Raw genomic sequence first — 23,706 nt, 5'->3', positions numbered from 1 at the left:
CGCACATTTGGTGCAGAATTAGGCATTTTTTTCCATTCAGGAATAGATAAAAATAAAAAAAAATAGTCAGAAAAACCTTCCAGAATATAACCTTGAGGAACACCGGAGAAATTTAAAAAATTTCCCACTGAAATGAACAGTTAAAACCAATTCGAATCCCCCTTATTGAAAACAACATTTAGGCATTTTTGTCTATTTATTTTAATTTTAACTGCTCTGAATTTACAATATTGATGTTATTATTATTATTATTATTATTATTATTATTATTATTATTATTATTATTATTATTAATATTATTATTATTATGTTTGACTGTTGATTGATGTTCACCTAGCATTCTCTCTACCAGAAATGTTTATTTTTGTAATTTTCAATAAAGCATTGCAAAAAAAAAAAATAGGTATGCGTTAGTTGGCGTGCTCAACAGCGAACTTCAGAGGAATGAAGTGGGCGTAACTTGATCTGTCAAATGCGGCAGAGCAACATCAACACCTCCTCCTCCTCCTCAGTCTCCTCCTCCGCCTCCTCGGACCCCACCCGTTTGATTTCCATTATCTCAAGTCAGAGCTTGAGCAAAACTTTTTTTGTGTGGCTAAGTCCATGTTGAGAAATATAGCAAGAATGCGCGGAGGACGGGGCTGCGCTTTAAAGCCACTGTAATATCTACAGTAGGCTGTTGGTAAAAAAAAGAGGACACTTTTTTTGTTTCTGCTATTGGCGATGAGACTGAAGCCCCCCGGGCAAGGACTATGAGCGACAACGACATCTTCGAGATGGACTCCGTGTGTGAGACAGAGGAGCTGGAGGGTGAAATTGAATTGGGTATGATAGACGACGAAGTTGGTAAGAGAATAGCTTTGGTTTTTTTTTTTTTTGTTTTTTTTTTTGTTTTGTTTTTTTGCAAGAGAGTTGTTTTCTTGGTGTGCATGATGTGTGACATTATGGGCGCTAGCTGGATCTGATAACAAATACATCTGTTAGGCCATTTACCTCTGGGGATTGAACACCCACTCATTCATACTACTTTTTCTCAGTTTAAACAGTAATTCTTTAATGGGTGTGACTTTTTCTTCCCTCAGAAATTTGTTGTTAAACTTGGTGTACCATAATGGAGTACATTATCTCTTATGATATTGAAGTACACATATAAGTTACTTGTACTTTTTTAGACTTTCTTCAATTTTTTTTTTACTATGTTTACAATGAAAGTGTTGTACTTTTTAATTCCACAAAATGCATTTGATATTAAGTTACTGATCAGATTGATTTATACAATACATCAATTTAAAACAATATGTTTTTTTTCTGTTTGTAGGTGGCTAGTTAAGTTTAGCTTCATCAAATAATATATGAGAATTAAACATATCGGTCATGATTTCCTTATTGGACTAAAAATACATAATTTTTTGCCCTTTTCTGCCACCATCAAACATACTGCATTGTTATTTTTACAGGGTAGGTGTTAATACAGAAGTAAATGATCAAAAGTGGGATAGGAGTGAGTTTAGGAGTTATTCAGATCATGTGTAGCAGAACAATTCTTGGGGGTGTGGTGCACCGATTTTTTTAAGTGGGTATAAGCTCACACCACCATTTCCGCAATACAAATTTAATATGAATATGAATAACAGATGTTGGGCAATCATTAGTTCAAAAAGAAACCGCCCTAAAGAGAAAGAATCCCTGTTTATTACATAGATGTCTAATGTGGCTCTTTAAAAGACGACAACTTCCGAGGCTAAAAGTTATCACATCTCTCCACACTCTTTTGTTTCTTACATTTGTTACATTCCTGATGCTACAAAGTGAAAGAGAAAATGTAAACAGAGTGGTAGAAACCTGCCGACAGTACAGTATGCTGCAGTGCCTGTACAGCTCTCAGCTCCCACACTAGTATTTCATGGGAACGATTTCTCAATCTAGAAGCTCCTATGAGTCTTGTTTTGTCTTGTCCATAATGACATACTGTCTGGTATTGCAGTGTCTTTTTGTACTCACAGCTCAGTGAGAGACAAGTGGTCCTTTGGGTTGAGTTGAATAGATGTGAGAAAATGTGCAAGGGCCTGACCTTACGATTGACCCAATGCTTTCCACTCTGGATCACATAAGGCATGCCAGAGCAAAGTGTACTTTCCTTAATGGAGCCTTTATTCACTTATGAATTATTAACACTGACACTTTGTTGCAGCCTGTGATGCTGTCAAAACAGCAGAAAAACAATACATTTCTTTTGTGATCACCATATTTTATTTTAGAACGAGCAAGGCAGTACAAACAACAACAAAATGGGAAGTTAAAAAAAATAGATGGAGCATGTCGTGGCAATTTTAACAACTGTACTAAGTTAATGGGTGAGCTGGCCAAATACAAAGCACTAAATACTCTGTTCAGCAAGTTTTATTAGCACATTCGTATTCCATACACCGCACGATTCCGAATGGCTATTTTACAATACAACAAAGTCCTGTACACCGCTCGACACTTTTCAGCATTGGCTTTTCAGCAAGACTCAATGTGGCCCTATCTTCCTGCCCTATACATCACAGAGTATAGGGCCGTTCAAAGAGTGAGTTCCCAGAAGGCTTTGTGTCTTGAATACCAAGTAGGTCGCCACCTACTTCATGTCCCACCATGCACGGTGTGCCTGGTCTACAACCAGCCAAAAGGGTCACATGTCACCCCGCTGCTCATTGAGCTCCACTGGCTACCTGTTGCAGCCCGCATCAAATTCAGATCTCTAATGCTGCCTACAAAGTTGTCTCCAGTACTGCTCCTACCTACCTGAACGCCCTGATTCAGACATATGCTACCTCACGACCGTTGCGCTCTTCCAATGAACGGCGCCTGGCTCTGACCCCCGTTGGTCCAAGGCAATCCAGACTCTTTGCATTTCTTGTTCCCCGCTGGTGGAACACACTACCAGTTCCTACCAGAGCAGGGGCGTCCCTCTCTACCTTTAAAAAACTCCTGAAAACCCAGCTCTTCAGAGAGCATCTTCTTCCTAGCACCACACGATAATTCTACTCCTCAAAGAATTGTCACTAGCACTTATTGATGCACTAATTATTATTGCACTATACCTTGATTGTTTGTTTTTACTCTTCCTGTAAGTCGCTTTGGATAAAAGCGTCTGCTAAATGACTAAATGTCAAATGCAGGAGACACCAAATTTCCTTCACAAGCAGTATACAGTAGCAGTAATATACAACAACAACCACCCATTTCCACTAACACTAACTGTCCTGCTCCAAGTCTTATATTACTGAGCATGGAGGAGTGTAAAGGGGGGAAAGCCTTCCTTTTAAGGTGGTCCCAAATAGACACAGCAAGGCTTGGTCGTGCCATTATGCTCTACCCTGGTTGGATGCCATCGTGGAAACAATCGGCAGAAGTGTTGGATGAAATCACATTGTCAGACTGCAGTAAGGCCTGCCAGCAGCAGTCTACACTGATTTATGCTGAGAGATAGTCTTCATTAATCAGACAAAGACGTTGTCACATCACAGAACATGGGTCCAAAAATCTCTCTTTCGTCAGCATTCCCAAAACGTATGCATTGTTGTGCGGCTCAGATGATACTTTTATAGTTTATTTCAACGTAGTAATATGCAAAGAATGAACAGTATGGCGATACAGGAAGGGAGGTTTTCACAAGTACTCAGTAGTTGGTGCAGGAAACCTGATGTCTATCAGCATAGATCAGACAGCCAGGGTTACTGTAGGTCATACTGGCAGCATGTTTCAATGAAATGAATCATCAGTGATCTACTTTGCATGTTAAGAACACAATTATAGAGACTAACTGCTAATACTGAAGCAAGATTTTAGAGCTGATGCTGTTCCTGTGAAAGATATTACACATATGTAATAAAATGTTCTAATCAGCTAATGAGAAGGACATTCGACTGTGGTTTGTGTTTGACAGTCAAAACAAAGCGTGTATCGTGCACTTTTATGCTGCGCAAAATTTAGAAAAATCCAGTTAAGCACAGAGGTTTCTGTGAAAGAATTTCTGTTTGTTTGTTCTGCCTTTGTTATTTCGTGTGTGTTGTCATGGAAGATGTTCTCTAGAGAGGAAGTGAGCGATGAGCGGGTGGGTTGTGGCAAGAAAGCAGATTTTATTGCAGGCTACGTGTGGGCACTCAACATGCTTTTCAAAAGAATCATACTTACTGACTCACTGTAGTTTGTAGAGGATTCATAACGGTGTTTCTGTGGAGTTTAATGACTCAGTAGTTGTTGCTCATTTTATTTATTTTACATAGCAAAGTGGTGACAGTAGAAAATAAATATGTGGGAACTGCAGTGTGACTTCCAGTCTGCAGCTAACAGCTAAAAAACACAGAAAGAGGGAATTCAGTTTTCCTTACCCAGCTGCTGGTATAGCTCTTGTTTCCATTCTTCTTTTTCAGAAGTGAGAGACATCTACGCTGTTGTATTCCAGCAAGTTACTAATTGGTCTGCATCACAATAAAGTAGCCTGAGGCACAGTCGTTATTAAGGATTGGCGGTTCATTTGTTTCTGGCTCACAGTTATGCCTTCTGTCAAAATATGGACTTAGTGTAACAATGTTTCAGACTGTTAGCCTCTGGTAGAGTGCTTTGTCAGAGGAAAGTCTTGTGATGAACAGTTATTCCAGTGAAGTTTCCCAGCGTGTTACTATGGCCTGTGTTTGGAAAACAACATCTGTCTTCGGTTAGTTTTGTCATAGTGCTCCGCTTTATATGGAAAGATTACAGGACATTCCCTATTAGATGTCAGCTGTTTTGTTAAAAAACATATATAATTTATAGTAGAATTATGAGGCATATAACAATGCAGTTTATGCTGTTTAGGCTTGATGTGGTCACTGGTGTGAATACTGGGTGCAGATTTCTAAATTCATATTTGGGGAAACCCTGTTATACAAACTCAGTCAGTTGCGTGGTCAGTTGACCACATTGTAGTAGACGGTGACCTATTTCTTCTCTCTTTTTCCAGGGAGTAATATGACATTGTGGTGAGTAGGCAATTGTGTCCAAGCAGTGAAAAAGCAACAACACCAGCGAGAGGTTTGGTGAAACTGGCCTGTTAAAGGAGGGTCACTGGTTTAAACCTCAGACTTGTTTTGGAAATGAGTAACAGCCTGTGCTGCTTCAGTGAGCACCACTGAGGTACAGCGTGAATGTTGTCCTGGTCGGTGTGTGAGTGTGTGAATGTGAAGTAGAGCAGGGCTGTGAGGAACGTTGGAGGTCAGCAGCACCTTCACTGGCAAATAAAGATAAAATAATAAAAATAACGTGGTAGCAGATCTCTGTGGCTGTGTTCAGGGACAGTGGTGACCAGTTTAGTTGAACCAGAATTTAAAACAAACATAGCTGGGTGCTCAGTCATACCATAGACTGTATATAAATAATGGACGTAGTCACCGTGACATCACCCATTGGTTTGTGGACTGCCCGTTGGAAGCCTCAAGTTCAGCGTTATACTCGTCGCCATCTTGCGTCGCCATCTTGTTTCTGATACGGGGAGCAGACCATATCTGGACTGTGGAGGAGCGAGAGGGATCTGATCACTGACTACACGCCTCTCTACACCGGCAACCTGACTGAGAGAAGCCGCTGCTAATTCATGTTAGCATTAATTGGAGCATTAACTGGGATGTTAGTTTTGGCTAGCAAAAAAACAAAAACAAAATGTATCTTTCTTACCTCAGAAAACTGAACAGCGACTCCTTGGAGTGTCTGTTAGTCCAACCAAACACTGAACAAGACATTTTTACTGAACAAAACATTCAAATAAACTGTCATTAAGTGAAAATACAGTGTGAAAGGGTCAAAGTTATGAGAACGATATTAGAGCATAATAAGTACATCCTTTTCCACAACAATGAATTTGTTTTTCATCTCAAATGTGGAAAAGAAGGCTCTTTTAATAAAACATTGCAGTAAGAAAATCATTATGTACTATATAATTTTATCTTTAGAATAACATATAAACAGCTGGAATGGCTGCTTGGGGAATATCGTTTATTTTCGGCAATTCGTACCACCTGTCAAATATTTGCAGCATTACTTTAAACACAACACAAAAAAGCACAAAAAGTCACATGTAAACGACAATATATTGAGTCCAGAAAAAAACTATCCTGTCCATTTTTATATATTGTTCAATAAGTCGATATAGTAATTATTGTGACAGGCCTAGTTGATGTCTCTGCATCCTCACTTTTTTCTGTTTGTGACGGTCGCTCCATGATGGTTTGGGAGGCTGCTGAGTGAGCTGTGAGGTGGAAATTATTATTTTTATCCACTCGGGTGAAATTTATGCCTAATCAGAAATGTTTTCATTTCAACTTTCTCTAAACTCTGCCTCATCCAGAATATGGTTTGCTTAAATCTACCGAAATGGCATAAAACCGGTTTTACAAATACATTTGACCTCGATTACAATTCAATTAATTCTTTTTTTTATTTATTTTTTTTATAGTTTTTTGCCCTCATAGTTCACTGACATGGTCTCTACTGTAAATATGCTCAACTCAACTGGAATATTTTTTCAGATGCATATCATTGTGATTTTAATGAAATTAAGGAAGCACACACAGATTAACTATTTTGTGGTTATTTATTGAATATTTCAAACTGAAATCAAAGCATTGCTTGAAATGAAAATGTCACATTTTAGGTTTAAAATAGAAATCAACTTCTCTAAAACAGTAAAAAACAAAACAAAAAAAAACAGTTTATCTCCAGTGTTAAAATTTGACTTCCTCTTATTCATTGTCATTTACCTTTATGCCAAAATGTGTCCAAACGACGAACATGTCATTTTTCTAGGGTACAAGCCGCTCAAGTTGCTCAGTAAGTTCAGTGTTTGAGTTCTCCTCAATGTTACTTTCATGTCGCGGGTTGGACACATCAAAATAATCAAAGTAATCGTCATTGGCAAGATTACGTCAATTTCATGTCAGTTCAATGTCTGTTTCAATTATTTTTCGATTAATTGCCCAGCTCTAGAGGATTATATCATTGTTGTTTTTAAACCTTCTTTTATAGTTTATATTTTTCTGTATGTTTGATATTACTGACTATTTTCACTTTTTCACTTTCACAACACATGCTCACCTACTTGTCCTATCTTGAGGCTACTTTTCCTGCCTTTTAGTGATACACAGATCAGTATTTTTTAATACGCACCCACCCGACTCATTCTGATAGCCAGCTGAATACATTTGCGTTAATCAACCACCAGACTTGAGCCGCAAACTGCCAGCTTTATATTCTGTATTAGCAAGATTGTCGATGACTCTCAGCCATGGATGATGGCATCTTCCATCAGCCCTGCCCTAATCCAGAGAGAGTCCTTAAATGTGGCTCTTAGTCTAAATGAGATATGACCGTGTCAGCAGAGCAATAACGTAATGCAAGGCAGACTATAGGGCAGTTTAAAAATATAAATATATATAATGACTTTACACTGTAATGAATTATTCTGTAGTCATTTAATTTCACTTAATATATTTGATAAAATGTATTAAATATAAATGCGTCCTTGATTTTGAGGCAGTTGTTTAAGTAATTTCAATATAAAAATGTTTGAGATAGAATCTACTTATTTTGATCACATTAAATATAATCTTTATGTGTATGTAATTCTAAATCAAGAGAATTTTGAATGAATCCAACACAATAGAATTAGTCCGTTTTTAATTGACAGGCACTTCCTGTTAAGTTGTTATTAACTCAACTTGTAACGTAGTTAGATTTAATTAATAATATTGCGTGCAATCTGTTGCCTCAATTTTATTGAGTAGCTATTGTTTATCTTTTTTTACAGTGTATTCTTATTCAATTCAGACTTTATTCTCTGAATATTTTGACTATTACGTCTCAAAATATTACAAATTTATTCGTAAATATTCAGAGAACACCTACAAGCATATGTGGGATATATTTTGAGTGTGCAGATTTTTTTTTCCACATTAGTCGAAATTTTGCTGAAACATATGAGCTATTCATTTTTCTGGGGTTTATGAATAAACTAAAGGAATAAATCAATCATTGACATGAACTGGTGCCAAATGCATGTTTAAATTACGTTATTTTCAAACCCCGATGTGGCCAGGTGCTAGTTCGGACCTGCCCGCTCTGTTAAACAAGCACAGCTTCAGCTGAGCTGCAGGTAAATGCAGCTGAAGCGGATATGTGATGATGCAAGATCCGTGCCACACGGGTGACTCAGAGAAGTGTCTCATAGTAGTGTACTTCTCAAAATTGTTAATTAAGGTAACGAGTTTCAGCTATCAAGTTAGAAATACCACTGGAACAACAACAACTGGTGTTTTATTAATTATATTCTGTTTGCACTTTTGATTATCATAAAACATGTTTTTAGCCTATATTTTAATTTATATTTTATTCTAGCCTGTGATTTTAATAAAAATGTTCGGTAACTCTTTATAATAAGGTCCTTAATAACCATTAATTAACAAGTAATAAGGCATTGATCTGGCTTTAGATCCGGTAGTTGCAAAAAGCATAGTTAACTTATAGTTAACTTATAATAGATGAGCAATAAAGTATATTTTAATATCAATAAGCAAACAAAATAAGATTAATAAAGGCATGGCAAAGACATAATGGGTGGGTCATGGGTGTTTGTAATGCCATTATTAACACTTATATAAGCTTATAAACACACAATAATGTTAATAAGCATCTTGTAAGGACTTACAAGGGCTTTATTACTTGTTAATTAATGGTTATTACAAGGACCTTAATATAAAGCGTTACCAAATGTTCACTAACTTGTAGAACATAAATAACCTTTAAGAATCTAGTGTAATATCAGAAATCTCTTCTTTCTTACCTATAGTCTTCAAATAATTAATGTCATAATTGCATACATACATAACGATTCATCTGTAATAACAGCATGATAATATCAGCCTGCTTTTGTATCCGTCGGGCCCCATGTAATTTTGGTTCTATTGTTCATTATCATGTCTATATTCTCAATTTATGTGTTTGGTCTTGTTTTCACAGTTTATCCTGAGGAGTTTTTACCAACCTATCACAGTATTGAAGAAGGAGTAAAAGTCAGCAAAGTACAACTGGTGAGTTAACACAATAATGTTGATGTCAGCTACAGAAATAGCAGATCAGTTAATGTTTTCTATGTCTATGGGGTGTAGATTGACGGATTCATTTAAAAAATAAGTTTTTGTACTTTTCCAGGTGCCTAGCCTACATGCAGGATGACATATCACTTGTATATTATAAAATATAATTCACACATTTTATAATAGTCATGAATATAATTTTCTTTAGTTTTTCTCAAAGGGCAATAATTTTGACAACCAATGGCAGATGGACTGGAGCATCATACACCAAATGACCAGACAAAATACCCAAGATATATAATGCATCAACAGATTAAATCATGTACGCAATGACATATGCTTGCAACAGGTGTATTAACAGCGGTGTGATTGTGTGAAGAGAAAGAGAGAGAGAAAGGGCGGGCACCATAATGTTTGTTGACTCTTCCCACTCCTCCTGCATGGCCCACATAATGACAGCCAATAAATAGGCTGTCCAAGGTCAGATTTCAATAATATCTCTGCACAGACTCTCCACAGACAGACCTTCCTCTGTGCAACATGTACGGCGTCATGGAGGAAGAGGAGTATGAGTTTCAGACCGTAGACTTACCTGATGAACCTTGTTTTTGCCCTCAGGCAGAGTTTAACGACAAACCCGACTCCTTGTTCTTCAATGACGGCGTGAGGAGGATCGACTTCATCCTGGCCTACGAAGATGAGGATAAGAAGGATTTTGATAAGAGGCACACTTTCATGCGGCGCAAGGTAGGCTAACATTTTGTCATTACAAAAATAAAACATGTGTAAAAGATGATTTTTTTTTAATGTTTTTTTTTAGCCTTTTTCATTTTTATTTGATAGCGTACAGCATGTGAGATGTGAAATGAAATGTTGGGGGAAGAGGAAGATGATGACATGGCCACAGCCAGATCGAACCTGTCAGCATCCCAAAACCTTAAAAAAAGATTCAGTAGCAAACCCTTTGCCTTAATGAATAACAAAATATTTCTGTTATTGGAAGTTGTAGTTGATAAGTTGATTATAAAATTTTAACTTAGGCATATTCACTTAGTAAAAGTCAATCAGGGAAATGATAAGGCCAAATAGGATGTGATGTGTGTGTTTTATTACACAAACTCTATTGTTTCTTACCTATTTGTTAAGGGAGTTTTTATTTGCAGCAGGATGGCAGGCTGTCACTTTAAATGAAGTATTCGTGACAGTGTATATCCAGCACAGTGTGCACAGGAACTTAAATAATGCTTTAATGATCCAGGAAGGGGAACAGCTCAACATACATTGTTTTGATTGTGACTTTCTACTCTACTTTGTTATTGTGAGTTGTTCAGTGCAGCTGCAGGCTACATTTCCTGAGGGAAGTTATAGAAATGAAGAGCGTTACTTCTTCACTTAACCCATTGAAGCCTGGAAAGCGGATACGTCGTTTTGTAGTATTTGTATAAGCTCTCAAATACTTTTTGAATTTCATTTCTATCTGCTACAGAGGCTGAAAAATCTATTATTTAGTAGAAGCGTTGACACTTCTGTTGAATTTCCAGAAAAACTTCAGGTTTTAGGGGCTTATTTTAAAATCGCCCAGAGGTTTTACAGGCAGTTTTAGGCGTCAATGGGTTAAAACACCAAAACGCTGACAAAAAACCCCAAGATCAAATCAGTCTGATTTTAATTCTCCTAACCTAAATTTGAACTTTGTCTAATGTTATTATCTTAATCCAGAAATCTTCATAAGACGAATGAGTGAATGAGAAAGCAGGCTGTTTTTCTGGTTTTGTCTAACTGTTTGTTAGTCCACTGAATATTCAACACACCGATTTCTTTACACAACACAAACCTAGATTTGTGCAGGGATTGAAGTGCACACATTGAGGACAATGAGACATGATGACATACGCAGGTGTGTTGTTTGTTGCATTCAGTGTCTTTCCCAATAGGCCTACAGCGAGGGATGTGTAATACAGTACTTGTAGATCTGTTACCCACAGAGTTGCATCTCTAACCACCAAGTGGTTTTGAAATGGTGACTTAAGGCTCAAATCCTAATGGATAACTGACAAAACATTTCATCCTTAATGGGTAAAAACCAGCTAAAAGGTTTGTGTGGGCAGAAGACATGCCCTGCAGCTCATAGATGCACATGTGTAGAAGCTTTATCAGTTCCTAGGAAAAGGCCGGCTGGTAGAGGCGTTTCAAGTCAGAGCTCATGAGCTTCTTCACCACAGATCCCCGAGGACTGAGGCAACTCCTCATTCATAATCATCCCAAAGCAAACTAAATCCATTAAGAGGAGTCTGTACCAGGCACTCCCTTTACTTTGTTTTTCCAGAGACAGACTTGGGTCAAACATTTCAAAACCTTCTCTCTGCTCTGCTTTCTGACTGCTGGAAAGGCGTGGTTCAGTCCACATATTGATAGCTAAACTGTAAGTTTATAATAAAATGTCCATCATTATCTGTACGCAGACTCTCACACTGGTTGTTTTTTGTTTACAAGTGTCTTATTGGGCTGGTCCCTTCATATCTATGTGTTTACATGTCCACAAACAAATGTAGCTATGGAGAATTCAAAGGAATCCTGAAGGACAGAGAAGATAGTTCTCTTGGTCAATGCAATTGTTTGTAAAACTATTTTCTGATAACGACCGGGTTTATTCCTTCATCTGTCACCAGTTTATTTATTTCATTCTTAACTGTACTCATTTCAATCTTCATATAGTCTTGTCCCTGATCTTGTATGTACTTTAATTGATGTTGAATGTGGTGTATGAGAATTGTGATTGATTGTTCTTATTGTATCATGGTGCTGCCTTCTTGGCCAGGTCATTCTTGAAAAAGAAATTTTAATCTCAATGAATTTTACCTGGTTAAATAAAGGATATTGATTGATTGATTGATAATGATGCTGCATAAAAAAATGTTTTTATGTTTGTTTGTCCAAATTTCTTTATGCTTTCTGTGTGTCTTAAAAAACATACCTGAAAGCAGGGTTGGCCAAAACAAACTGTGAAGGTATTTGACGTTTGCTTTGTCAACAGTCTCACACAGGTGTTACTTAGAATGGAGGTGACGTTATAAATAAGGTTACATGGAAATGTTTAAAGTTTGTATAGTTCAGAATGACTGAATTGTCTTATTGATCCCAACTAATCAAATAATTCTTCCAAAAATTTTAAAGCAGTTGGAATAATTCATTTCCTTCTGTGTTTAATATTTTAACTAAAATATTCTCCATAGCCTTTTCTTGTGTTTTTGAATTTGGAAAGCTGTGCAGCAGATCAGTACATCGCAGTGTATCCGGGATTCGGTTTATCTGATGACATGCTACCAACAGAAACCTGCTCTGACTTGTTTGCAGTGGCGTCATTACTTGCTGCTATGTGCAGTGTAAATACTGCACATGTTATGGAAATGGAAAATGTCCAAATAAATGAGCTGTCAACTCCACACTTTGCTTTAGATAAACTTTAACGGTCGCCTTTAAACAATAATCTTACCACACATTCTTAATCATGGATCCAGTGTTTCAGCATTATCAATTTATTATGTATTTCTTTTTCTATTTTTCTACTGTTGTTTTTCTTTATATTACACTTTACATAATTTCTTTTTACATTTATTGATGTTATAAATTGTACATATTTTACAGACTTATTTTCTATTTTTCTTAAAATTTCTCCATATTAAAATAGATGTGTATTTTTGAGTGGTAGCAGCTTTAACATAACCCAATTCCTGGAGGATCAGTAAAGTTATTTACTGAAGAGTTTATCACAGAGTTATTGTGAAAGCACTTTCTTTATATTAAATACCTCTATTAATAAGGCATCAAAGTTTGTGTACATATGGATGATCACCCTCGACAGTCCTTTGACTAATGTTCACAGTATTTACACTGCAGGCTTGGCACATAAGTTATGCATATTAGTTCAGTACATCTGGTTCATAAATTGAATCATAATGGCCAGAGAACATTACATCCACAAGATCTTTAAAACCTTCTTTATGTGTTCTTCTCTGTAGAGGCGGCGAGAATACTTTGAGGCCAGCCTGATGAAGATGGGAATGGAGCTGGAGGCGACAAAATCTGTAAGTCGATTAACGTTTTTAGAAGGCTTCTGTGACTGTATCTCATACTTACAACACTCCTTCTTTGCGTTCTGCAGGTAGTAGATGACAAACTTACATTTGTGAAGATCCACATGCCGTGGGACGTGCTGTGCACCTACGCCGAGGTGCTGCACATCAAGCTTCCCATCCAGCCCAACGACCTGTCCTCCCGCGCCTCCCCGTGGCGCTTTTTCTCCTGCATCACCAAGCACTTCTACCCCAACGAGGACCTGATCACCAAGGAGACGGAGTATTTCACCGCCCCCTTTGAGAAGGACCGTCTGGAGTACTTCTACATGAGGGACAAAGATCTCTTCTTCACTGCGTCCATGAGGAGCAGGATGGTGAGTTGTCTCACATTGTTTCTTATTACAGTTTTATTTTGAAGGATGAACTTCATCATTGTAAACGTCCTGTGCTTCACAGATTTATCATGTTAACATGACTGTGACAAAAATAATGTTTCCAAGCTTTATTATTCCCTATGTTTGTATATAAATTATGTTAATTATGGGCAGTCTGTGGCCTAGAGGTTAGGAATCAGGCTTGTAACTGGAGGCGCCGGTTCAAATCCCGGTACTGACAGGTCTTCTAGGACTGAAGTGCCCTTGAGCAAGGCACCTAACCCTCTTGCACAGCTCCCCGGGTGCAGTAATGTGCGGCCCACTGCTCCTTGCATGGTGTGTTCACTTGTGTGTAAAAAAGGATGGGTTAAATGCAGCGGTTGAATTTCCCCATTGTGGGATTAATGAAGTAATCTTCTTCTTCCTCTTCTTAACAGATTGCTAGCATAAAAATAAAAATATTTTCTTCTTCCCTTAGGCATATTACATCCTGAGTCGTGCCCCCTATGAAATTCGAGGGAACATAAAGAAGTTTGGCATCACCAAACTGCTGGATGGTGGAGTGTACAAAGCTGCCTATCCCCTCCATGATGTAAGTTACACATTACAGTCATAATATGTATGCTTTTATGCTATTAGTGAACTAATAATTTACTGAAAAAGAAATTTACTCGTTTTTCCTGTTGGCTATTTCAGTGCAGGTTCAACGTCAAGTCCCAAGAGGAGGGCTGCCCCAGCGAGAGATACCTGCTCTATGAAGAATGGGCTCATCCCAAAAGCTTCTACAAGATGCAACCGCTAAACCTCATTAGGTAAACACAGTCTTGTATGTTCTTGTCACACTCAGTGGTGGAAAAAAAGTATTCAGATCCCTTACTTAAGTAAAAGTACTAATATCACACTGTGAAATTACTCCACTACAAGTAAAAGTCCTGTTTTCAAAACTTACTTCAGTAAATGTACAAATGTACTGCATCAAATGTACTTAAAGTATCAAAAGTAAAAGTACTTGTTATGCAGAATGGCCTCACTCAGATATATAATCTAAATGTATTAGATTATTCTTCGTGATATTTTATGTAAGGAAACATTTTAATTTTGTAAAGATGGGGCTCCGTTTAACTATATATACTGTTATTAGGTTTAATTTATAAAAATGCCTAACCATTTTAAATGTATCATGTTTTTTTAGGTTAAAAATGTCAACCTGAAAAGTAACTAAACTGTCAGCTAAATGTAATGGAGTAAAAAGTACAATATTTGCCTTAAAATGTAGTGAAGTAGAAGTATAAAGTAACATAAAATGGAAGTACTCAAGTAAAGTACAAGTACCTCAAAAATGCACTCAATTACAGTACTTGAGTAAATGTCGGTCACACCCACTTACTTTTATAACAGCATCTCAATTCAGCTTAAAAGAACATGCAGAAATTGGTATTTTTAGTGATTTGGTGCCCCTGCATTTTGAAAGTGCAATTCACATCTATCTCTACCATTGTTGTCTATATGAACAGGTGTGCATGTCTATTTATTATGATTATGTTGCTTCGGGAGTCGACAACTTTGTGTGTGTGTTCAAGCAGGAACAAACCAAATCTTTGTCCTTGCAGAGTTTTTTCCAACAGTGAACAGTGGAGCCACAGTAGCTAAAACAATTGTTTTGCTTCCACAGGAAGTATTATGGAGAGAAGATTGGCATTTACTTTGCCTGGTTGGGTTTCTACACAATAATGCTTGCTCTGGCTGCTGTTGTGGGACTGTGCTGTTTCATCTATGGATACAGGACTCAAGAAACCAGCACCTGGAGGTACATTTTGTGGTAGATGAAGAACAGTGAACTTGTAAATAAAGTATGCACAGGTGATGTATTACCCTGTCTAATAATATATGTTCTGTGTTTGATTGACTGCAGCAAAGAGGTGTGCGACCCTAACATTGGAGGACAAATTCACATGTGTCCACAGTGTGACAGAGATTGCCAGTACTGGAGGTTGAACAGCACCTGTGACGCTTCCAAAGTGAGTTTTTTTAGTTTCAGAAGTAATTTTGCATTTTCTTCTCCTCTGTCCTTCTGCTAATGCCACCCAATATGCAATGGACAAAAAAGTTTTAAAATCTTAAAGGCAGAATTAAACGCACCAGTGAGTGCTCCAGTTGCAGCTGCTTGTGTCCCCAGTGGCACTGCAACGGTTTAGGACTGATTTGCATGTCAGCAGGAGGAACTGTAACAATTTTGACACCCATGTTTTTTTTCTCTCCATTGTTTTGTAGAAACTTTGTATATTTGACAACTTTGGGACCCTGGTGTTTGCAGTTTTCATGTCAATCTGGGGTAAGTTGTACACAATGTCAAAAACATGTCTGTTTCCCATAGAGTTTGCTAAGGTTAACTTAACAAGAAGCAGTATTTATCAGTTTGAAATGTTTTTTTTGTCTACATCTTTAGCATTATTAAAGGCAAAACAGACAGGACACACTGTGTATATTTAGAGGTTTCCTTCTTACTCATTACTGACCTGCCTGTTTTTTTTCCTGCGCCTGTTCATTTCCTGATGTTAGTGACTTTGTTCCTGGAGTTTTGGAAGCGCTACCAGGCGGAGCTGGAGTACACGTGGGACACTGTGGAGTTTCTGGAGCAGGAAGAGCCGCCTCGCCCCGAATATGAAGCCAAGTGTGTCTATGAGAGGAAAAACCCTGTGACAGGGGTAAATCTCTCTCTCTCTCTCACACACACACACACACACACACACACACACACACACTTATTTTGTTGTTTCTGTGGCTAATAAAGTGGAACTAAACCAGTGAAGAAAATAAGGATTTAAGGCCCAGAATATGAATTGAATCAGGTTATCTCAGTTGCTGTGAAAAGTATAAACTATTTGGAAATACTATGTTGACACAATGAATGTAACGTCATGCCATGCTGTGTTTCTTTGTGATTTTTAGGTAAAAGAAAGCGTGCCCTATACAGCCTGTGGACGATGTATGAGGGTGTCGATAGGAATTGGGACAGTCTTATTCTGGGTAATTATATTTCAATAATATTTTAATTATTTTTTCTTTCTAATGCTGTATTTCACCTGTTTGTAATTCACTCACTAGTTCTTAGGAAGATCCATTTATTATTATGTGATTTGGTACTAATTAATGTGGAGATACTCATTTCTTTGGAAGGTCCATTTAAACCCATGTTAGTATTTCTTAATAACTCATTTATCATCTGAAACTTAACCCTCTTTATATATTGAATTGATTCTGCATGTACATGATATGTTACATGAATAAAAGACTCTTCACTTATTGTAATTATTTAATTGATTATTTAGAAGTATAGTTATTGAACACTTCTTCATCTTTTTAAGTAGTGTCAATTTCATATTTATTTTCAGGAAACGATAAAACTTTGCAATTTCATAACTGAATACACACTAATCTCTTCAATTGTATTTGGTCCTTTAGATTCTGTTGATCCTGGCGTCCATTGTGGCCATCATCGTGTACCGCCTGGCTGCATTCTTTGCCTTCTCAGCTAAACTCAGACATCAAGAACTGAAGGAGCTGGAGCCCATAAAAGAGTATGTGACGCCTCAGATGGCCACTTCTGTCACAGCCTCCCTCATCAGCTTTGTTGTAATCATGATCCTCAACATGCTCTATGAGCGGGTCGCCATCTGGATCACTGATTTTGGTGAGTTTGAGTTCTACTTCTGATCAGTTTCAACTGATTTAATCCTGAACCTTAACCCTCTCTAATCTAACACGACAACAGAGCTTCCACGGACCAAGACAGACTACGAGAATAGCCTGACCCTGAAGATGTTCCTCTTTCAGTTCGTCAACTATTACTCCTCCTGTTTCTACATCGCCTTCGCCAAGGGGAAGGCAGTTGGCTATCCCGGTGCTCCTGTTTATCTGTTGGGAAAATACAGGAATGAGGAGGTACAGTTTGTCCATCTACGTCCTACATGTTGAACCTATTCAATTGTCTTTCTTGACTTTGTGTCTTGTTGTCCTGCAGTGTGATCCCGGTGGCTGTCTGATTGAACTGACGACTCAGCTCTCTATCATCATGGGTGGAAAAGCAATCTGGAACAACATCCAAGAGGTCTTGCTACCGTAAGAAGTCAGAATCTAAGACACATTTATGTCAAATATTTTAAAAGAAGTAATTTCATTTTTAGCTTAACTCCAAGTGAATTCACTGCTTAGTTTCAATGCCACAGGGCTAATAACTTATCACACACCAACTTGTCATACTGAGTCACTGTCTCTCTACATGATCTCCTCCACCTCTCCACAGGTGGGTGAAGAATTTGATTTTCCGCTATTGCACCAATGTGGCCAAAGAGAAGGTGATTCCTCGCTGGGAGCAGGACTACCGGCTCCAGTCCCTTTCAAAACTAGGACTGTTCTATGAATATCTGGAGATGGGTAAGAGTCTTCGGTGTCCTTATATGCCACATTTACAGCTGCATACCTGGAGCTGGTTGCACAAACTGTTCTTAAGTTCAAACTTAATTATAATGCGAGGGTTTACTATGTGGGGACATATTTATCTCTAAATTACCAAACAGGTTGCACAACACAAAATAGTTCTTACAGACAGTAGTCGTTAAGTGTTGCTAAATGCCAAGCCCTCTCAAATGTCCGCTCACTCAGCGTGTCGGCAACACTAACTGTGCACAGAGTGTCTGGTGCTTGTTGTAAACAAACAGAGATCGCTAAGTGAACACCTCCTGCAGCAGCAGCACATACACACTGTACTGCTACAGAGCTAACTGTTAGCCTATTAGCAATTTGCAGACTGGACATTAAGGGTTTAACATCCCCTTCGGCTCTGCAGCTGGGAGAGACTGCTGCAGGAGGACTGTGCCGCTTCAACTCGCTCTTACTCTTCTAAACAAGCCGCGGGGCCGGTGGCTCGTTAAGAAGAGTAAGAACGAGTCTCCAAAAGTCTCCAATAATACCAGAAAAAGTCGCTAGATTTGTCACTGGATTTGTCACTAGTCACCTTGTTGAAAAATAGTCGCTAGGGGGATCTGAAAAGTCACATCCTGCTTAGCATTCTATCCAATCAGCAACCAGGCTTTTTTCAGGGGAGAAAAACGGCCCTGCTCTTCGACAGGGACAAAAAAAAGTCCCGTCAAAAGACCGATCCGGACGGCTCATATTCAAATTAGGGGCGTTCCGGGTAATGGAAACACTCCTATTGTATTACCTACAGTAGATGGCGGTCAGCAGGCCCCTCACATGTATCTTGTCTCTTACAGTCATCCAGTTTGGCTTTGTGACCCTGTTTGTGGCCTCGTTCCCTCTGGCTCCCGTCCTGGCTCTGGTCAACAACCTGTTTGAGATTCGGGTCGATGCTTGGAAAATCACCACTCAGTTTCGTCGCATCGTGCCAGAAAAAGCGCAGGATATCGGGGCCTGGCAGCCCATTCTTCAAGGCGTCGCCATATTGGCTGTCGCAACAAATGTAAGATACTGTTTTCACTGAGTTATTCTATTTTATGTATATTGACCACAATGTGAAGATAGCAGTGATGATCAACTTTATGCTTTCAGTACATTTAGTTGGTTTTCTGGTGTCTTAACAGGCCATGATCATTGCTTTTACATCCGACATGATTCCACGGTTGGTCTACTACTGGTCGTTCTCTGTGTACCCATATGGAGATCACGCTAACCACACCATGGCGGGTTACATCGAAAGCTCGCTGTCTGTATTTGACATCAAGGACTTCTCCAACTATAGCAGGCCCATAATGCCATCACGTTACAACATCACCACCTGCAGGTACAGAGACCAGCCCATCAGTGTGTACTGTAAAAAGAGCACCAGCATTTGAAAACTTTTACTTACAATTAAATATTTTTTGGTGATAAACCTCCTCCCATGACAGAACTCATACAGATAATTGATAAAATCCCAGGATTAAATTGATTGAGTCAATATTCTGTATAGGTAATATATCCAGCTCCCACACAATGGCCCTCATTATCAAACCAGCGTACGACAGAAAGTGAGCGTACTTTACGCTCACTTTCTGTCGTACGCTCATATGATAATTTCTACGCAAGGCTCGGCATTTATTAATTTGGACGTGAGCGGAGTGTACGATCAGATCTCACGTCTGCTCTCAGCTCGTGTACGCAAATTTGAGTCAGCGTGAAGTCCACACGTCTGAGTTTGAGAATTGATCTTAGACTATTGTATCGATGCCTGGAGCTGATAAAACTCCGCAGAGTTTGTTTTTTTAATGGTGACAAACCTAAGCATGTTAAGGCTACATCATTTATCATTAAAACTTCATTAAAAATAAATACACCCTGCGACTGTGAAATTCTTTAAACAGAATATTAACCGAGGCTATTAAATGTTTACCGTTATCAGGCAAGGACACCGAAGTGTCAGATCTGTGCTCGTTTCTACGTTCGTTTGATAAATGAGGGCCAATGTCTGTAAATTGCAAAAGTTACCAGGGGTTATTATGGTATTAAAAATTAGTTCTGAGCAAAATGCAATTTCAGCGTATTTTACGCTCACTTTCTGTCGTACGCTCGTATGATCATTTCTACGCAAGGCTCGGCATTTATCAATTTGGACGTGAGCGGAGGGTACGATCAGATCTCACGTCTGCTCTCAGCTCGTGTACGCAAATTTGAGTCAGCAGGAAGTCCACACATCTGAGTCGGAGAATTGATCTTAGACTATTGTATCGATGCCTGGAGCTGATAAAACTCTTTACCGTTATCAGGCACGGACACCGGAGTGTCAGATCTGTGCTCGTTTGATAAATGAGGGCCAATGTCTGTAAATTACAAAAGTGACCAGGGGTTATTATGGTGTTAAAAATTTGTTCTGAGCAAAATGCAATTTCAGCCCATACAGTAAAGACACATGCACAAATACTTAAAGAAAATACCGTAAGAAGGCATTTTGAAAATATGATATGACAGAAACTGTTTTGTGGCAAGTCATGTTTGACTTTAACTTTCTTCTTCAGGTATCGAGATTTCCGGTTCCCTCCCGGGCATGCCAGGGAGTACTCATACAATGTTTACTACTGGCATGTGATTGCTGCCAAAATGGCTTTTATAATTGTTGTCGAGGTGGGTGTGAGCATCACAAAAATCTTTCTCAAAACACATTATAAACATGAATTATTGAAACATATTAATGGAGGTGTTTTCTTCTTCTCCTCCTCACAGCACATTGTTTACCTCACGAAGTTCATCCTATCCTACATGATCCCAGACGTCCCGTACGCTGTGAAAGAACAGATCAAACGAGAGAAATACTTGACCCAGGTTATCATCCATGAGACCAACCTCAAGCTGGTGACCAAACGTTTGAAACCAGCCGACGACGAGGTCGTCAAGAGCGCAAATGTGAACCTGACAGATGAGGAGTTGGATCTTGATTTCTGAAAATAAAAGAAGCGATCAGGGCATACAGAACAAACTGTATATACATGACGACCCAGTTTTCAGCAGCACCTACCCACATCTGTTTAAATACTGACAGATTCCTGTGAACAAGGGGCAAAATTAAGACCTGGAACAAGGTATTGACTTTTTGTTACGGTAAATGTGTAGCAAGCAGGAAGAAAGAAGACGTCTGGAGGGCTGTTGGACAAAGAAGAGAAGAGAAACCACTGTTGTATCGTGTTCACCCCTGCAAAAGTGTGTCAAAGGAAAAAGAACAGAGCATCTGTTCTCTATCACCCTCTAACTATAGCTGACAGTACACAAACTACGTGGGACAAACAAGTAAAATGGCCGTCTGTTGCACCTCCTGATCTAGAGTATGGAATTTTAATCTATTTAGATTTAGGTTTTAACAATTTTAAACAACAAAATATATCCCTAAACTTAAAGCCACACAGAGTAGAAGTTCCCTAAAACACAATGTGTCGTCTCATACAAAAGTTATCCCTTTCATTCATAACTAATGGCCCACTAGAACTGTGTATGTATCAGCAGAAATCTGCCCTCTGCTTATATTTTCTCTTTGCTTTTAATGATGTTTTGGCACTGGGTGTGTATCCCCAGGCAATAGTGAGTGCTGGATGTAGCAACAAGGTATAAGATGTTAGCACATATCTAACAGGAAGTTACCAAAATGGCACATACACCGCCTAAAAGAGAAAATATAGAGAGGCTAAAGGGGGCATGCACTCCAGGTGTCATCCAGCTGGGGAAGAGGGGCCAACTTTTAATGTTGTGTTATAAACCTCAGTGGATAAATCCTACTGGGTCCACTCCACGCCATTACCATGTCAGTGTACGCCTGTGGTGTGCGAGTCACAATTTTAAAAGGCGTTCTAGCCAGCAAATATGTAGAATGCCCCGCTCAATTCAAGCAGCAAAAATGACGTTTATGCGTTCCCTCAACCACATGGCTGATACAAACACAATATAGTAGTAAAATACTTTATGCTATTACAACTGAATGAGCAAACACCATAAAGTGTACTTAATATACAGCAGAGAAGTCAGCAGGGTTCTTTCTTTTTCTCTGTGGCATCGTTATCTCATCAATGACACATTGGACCTCGATCCCTCTGAGAAAGCCACGCTTCATTTATCACCTCCATTTCATACTCAAAAACTCAGATATAAAGATGCTTATTAAGCTAAATGACCTCCTGGATGTTTTATACATTCTTTGGTTTGGATGTTACAGCAAAGAGAAGCAGCAGCACTTTGAATCTTCACACCAACCATGTGGTGGATTAAGCATGAAAAACAAACAAAACAAAACATCCGCTTACCTGTTTTTTTCCCCCCGACAGCTTTCAGCTGTATCAAATGGTCTTCATCAGCAAATGGGAATTTATTCAATTATAATGGAGATATGAGCTCAGTAGGACTCCTCCTCCGTACTGGTCTAAAATGTACGATATAGTATGAAAAAGTGTGGAGACTTTGAGTTGGGATTTGTTTTTGTCAAAACATGATGATGACATGATGAATATTTTTTATCCAGATTGTCTTTCAGTTTTATAACTAAGGCTATAGCAGCACTGCAGTGCCCCACTCCGTCCACAGAGCTCCATGCTGGGGGCTCAAAGCTTTCACACACATTACCAACAAGTGCCAGAGCATGGTTTAGTGATGTCATGAAATATCAGTATTACAATACACAAAAAGTGTACCACTTTTAAATGCAATGTTGAAGTTTTTTTATGCTTCCATTTCTGTTACTAGAACTAAGGAGCTGAGGTGATCTGTGGAACAGCCCATGATGTTACACAGTGATGAGTTAGAATAGACTTATGCACATATACTGACAAAATGTGCCTTTACCTCTGGAAGCCTTTCAGATGTTTCAGAAATCATTGTTTGGAGGGGATTCGATCACAGTACAGCTAATGCACAAAGGAAATTTACAGTATTTGGCTATTCAAAAGTGACAATGTAAAGGTTGGTTGTATGCAACGTTACAAACCACAAGAATGAAACAGGAAGCTCTTACCCATACAACACATGCAGTTGACTTTAACCTATATTTTAACTTGAAAGAATGAGTTGCAGCCTTGTGATGTGCTTCACATTTACAGTAATGTTTTGCACTTTTTAATTCAGAGTTCCAGTTCTGCCATGACCACTGCACTGCACATTTTGATCGCATGTTTTACAGTACTTCAGTCTTCTCCTGTGTTATTGCCAAAATCTTTGATCAATACCTCTGCTGTATTATTGCCTCGCCTTTAAACAATGGTACTATAACCACTATGTATGTAAACAGTATCATATACCAGCAATATCTGATAATGCATACCTATCATTTCTTTTTGTTTTATATTGTCTGTGCCATGAAATTGTTTTATAAAAAAGTTTCCCTTGTGTATATTAACTCTTACTTAAAAGACTACTTAAAAGACGGCTGTTGCATGTTTTATTTAATTTTACCTCTCTGTATACTGACAATGTCTGGAGGACACTGCCACATAATCTAAACCAGAAATTTTTAATTGCAGCTATTGTTTAGTTTCTCTTTTTACTACCAGCAAATACTACACACAGTCTCTCTAGTGATGAGTCTGATTAGCGCTTTAAATATATTAGCTTATCAACTTGTTACAGACATTTTCCTTCACTTCAGGTTGAGTTGAGCTGCAGCACTTTATTACTTAAACC

At 38.5% G+C, this 23,706-nt stretch overlaps 1 protein-coding gene across 1 annotated transcript; it reads left to right on the top strand.

The window, feature by feature from the left end:
* Nucleotides 1-562: 562 nt before the first annotated feature.
* ano6 (anoctamin 6) lies at nucleotides 563-23,450 on the top strand. The gene is made up of 20 exons (XM_059325847.1): nucleotides 563-846; nucleotides 9,031-9,101; nucleotides 9,726-9,854; nucleotides 13,127-13,192; nucleotides 13,270-13,557; nucleotides 14,036-14,149; nucleotides 14,254-14,369; nucleotides 15,230-15,364; nucleotides 15,470-15,575; nucleotides 15,829-15,889; nucleotides 16,117-16,262; nucleotides 16,507-16,584; nucleotides 17,020-17,248; nucleotides 17,330-17,499; nucleotides 17,579-17,676; nucleotides 17,861-17,991; nucleotides 18,831-19,036; nucleotides 19,158-19,357; nucleotides 20,568-20,673; nucleotides 20,773-23,450. The coding sequence occupies exons 1-20, from the start codon at nucleotides 753-755 to the stop codon at nucleotides 20,989-20,991; spliced, it is 2,763 nt and encodes a 920-aa protein (XP_059181830.1). The 5' UTR covers nucleotides 563-752; the 3' UTR covers nucleotides 20,992-23,450.
* The last annotated feature ends 256 nt before the right edge of the window (nucleotides 23,451-23,706 follow it).

The sequence above is a fragment of the Centropristis striata genome, chromosome 22 (assembly GCF_030273125.1).
Source record: "Centropristis striata isolate RG_2023a ecotype Rhode Island chromosome 22, C.striata_1.0, whole genome shotgun sequence".
NCBI lineage: Eukaryota > Metazoa > Chordata > Actinopteri > Perciformes > Serranidae > Centropristis > Centropristis striata.
This window is presented reverse-complemented; position numbering and strand designations above follow the sequence as displayed.

Coding starts and splice junctions, on each gene's coding strand:
- ano6 (XM_059325847.1), top strand. CDS start 753: ATGAGCGACAACGACATCTTCGAGATGGACTCCGTGTGTGAGACAGAG. Junction 847..9,030: donor TATGATAGACGACGAAGTTG/GTAAGAGAATAG, acceptor TTGTTTTCACAG/TTTATCCTGAGGAGTTTTTA. Junction 15,890..16,116: donor AGTTTTCATGTCAATCTGGG/GTAAGTTGTACA, acceptor TCCTGATGTTAG/TGACTTTGTTCCTGGAGTTT.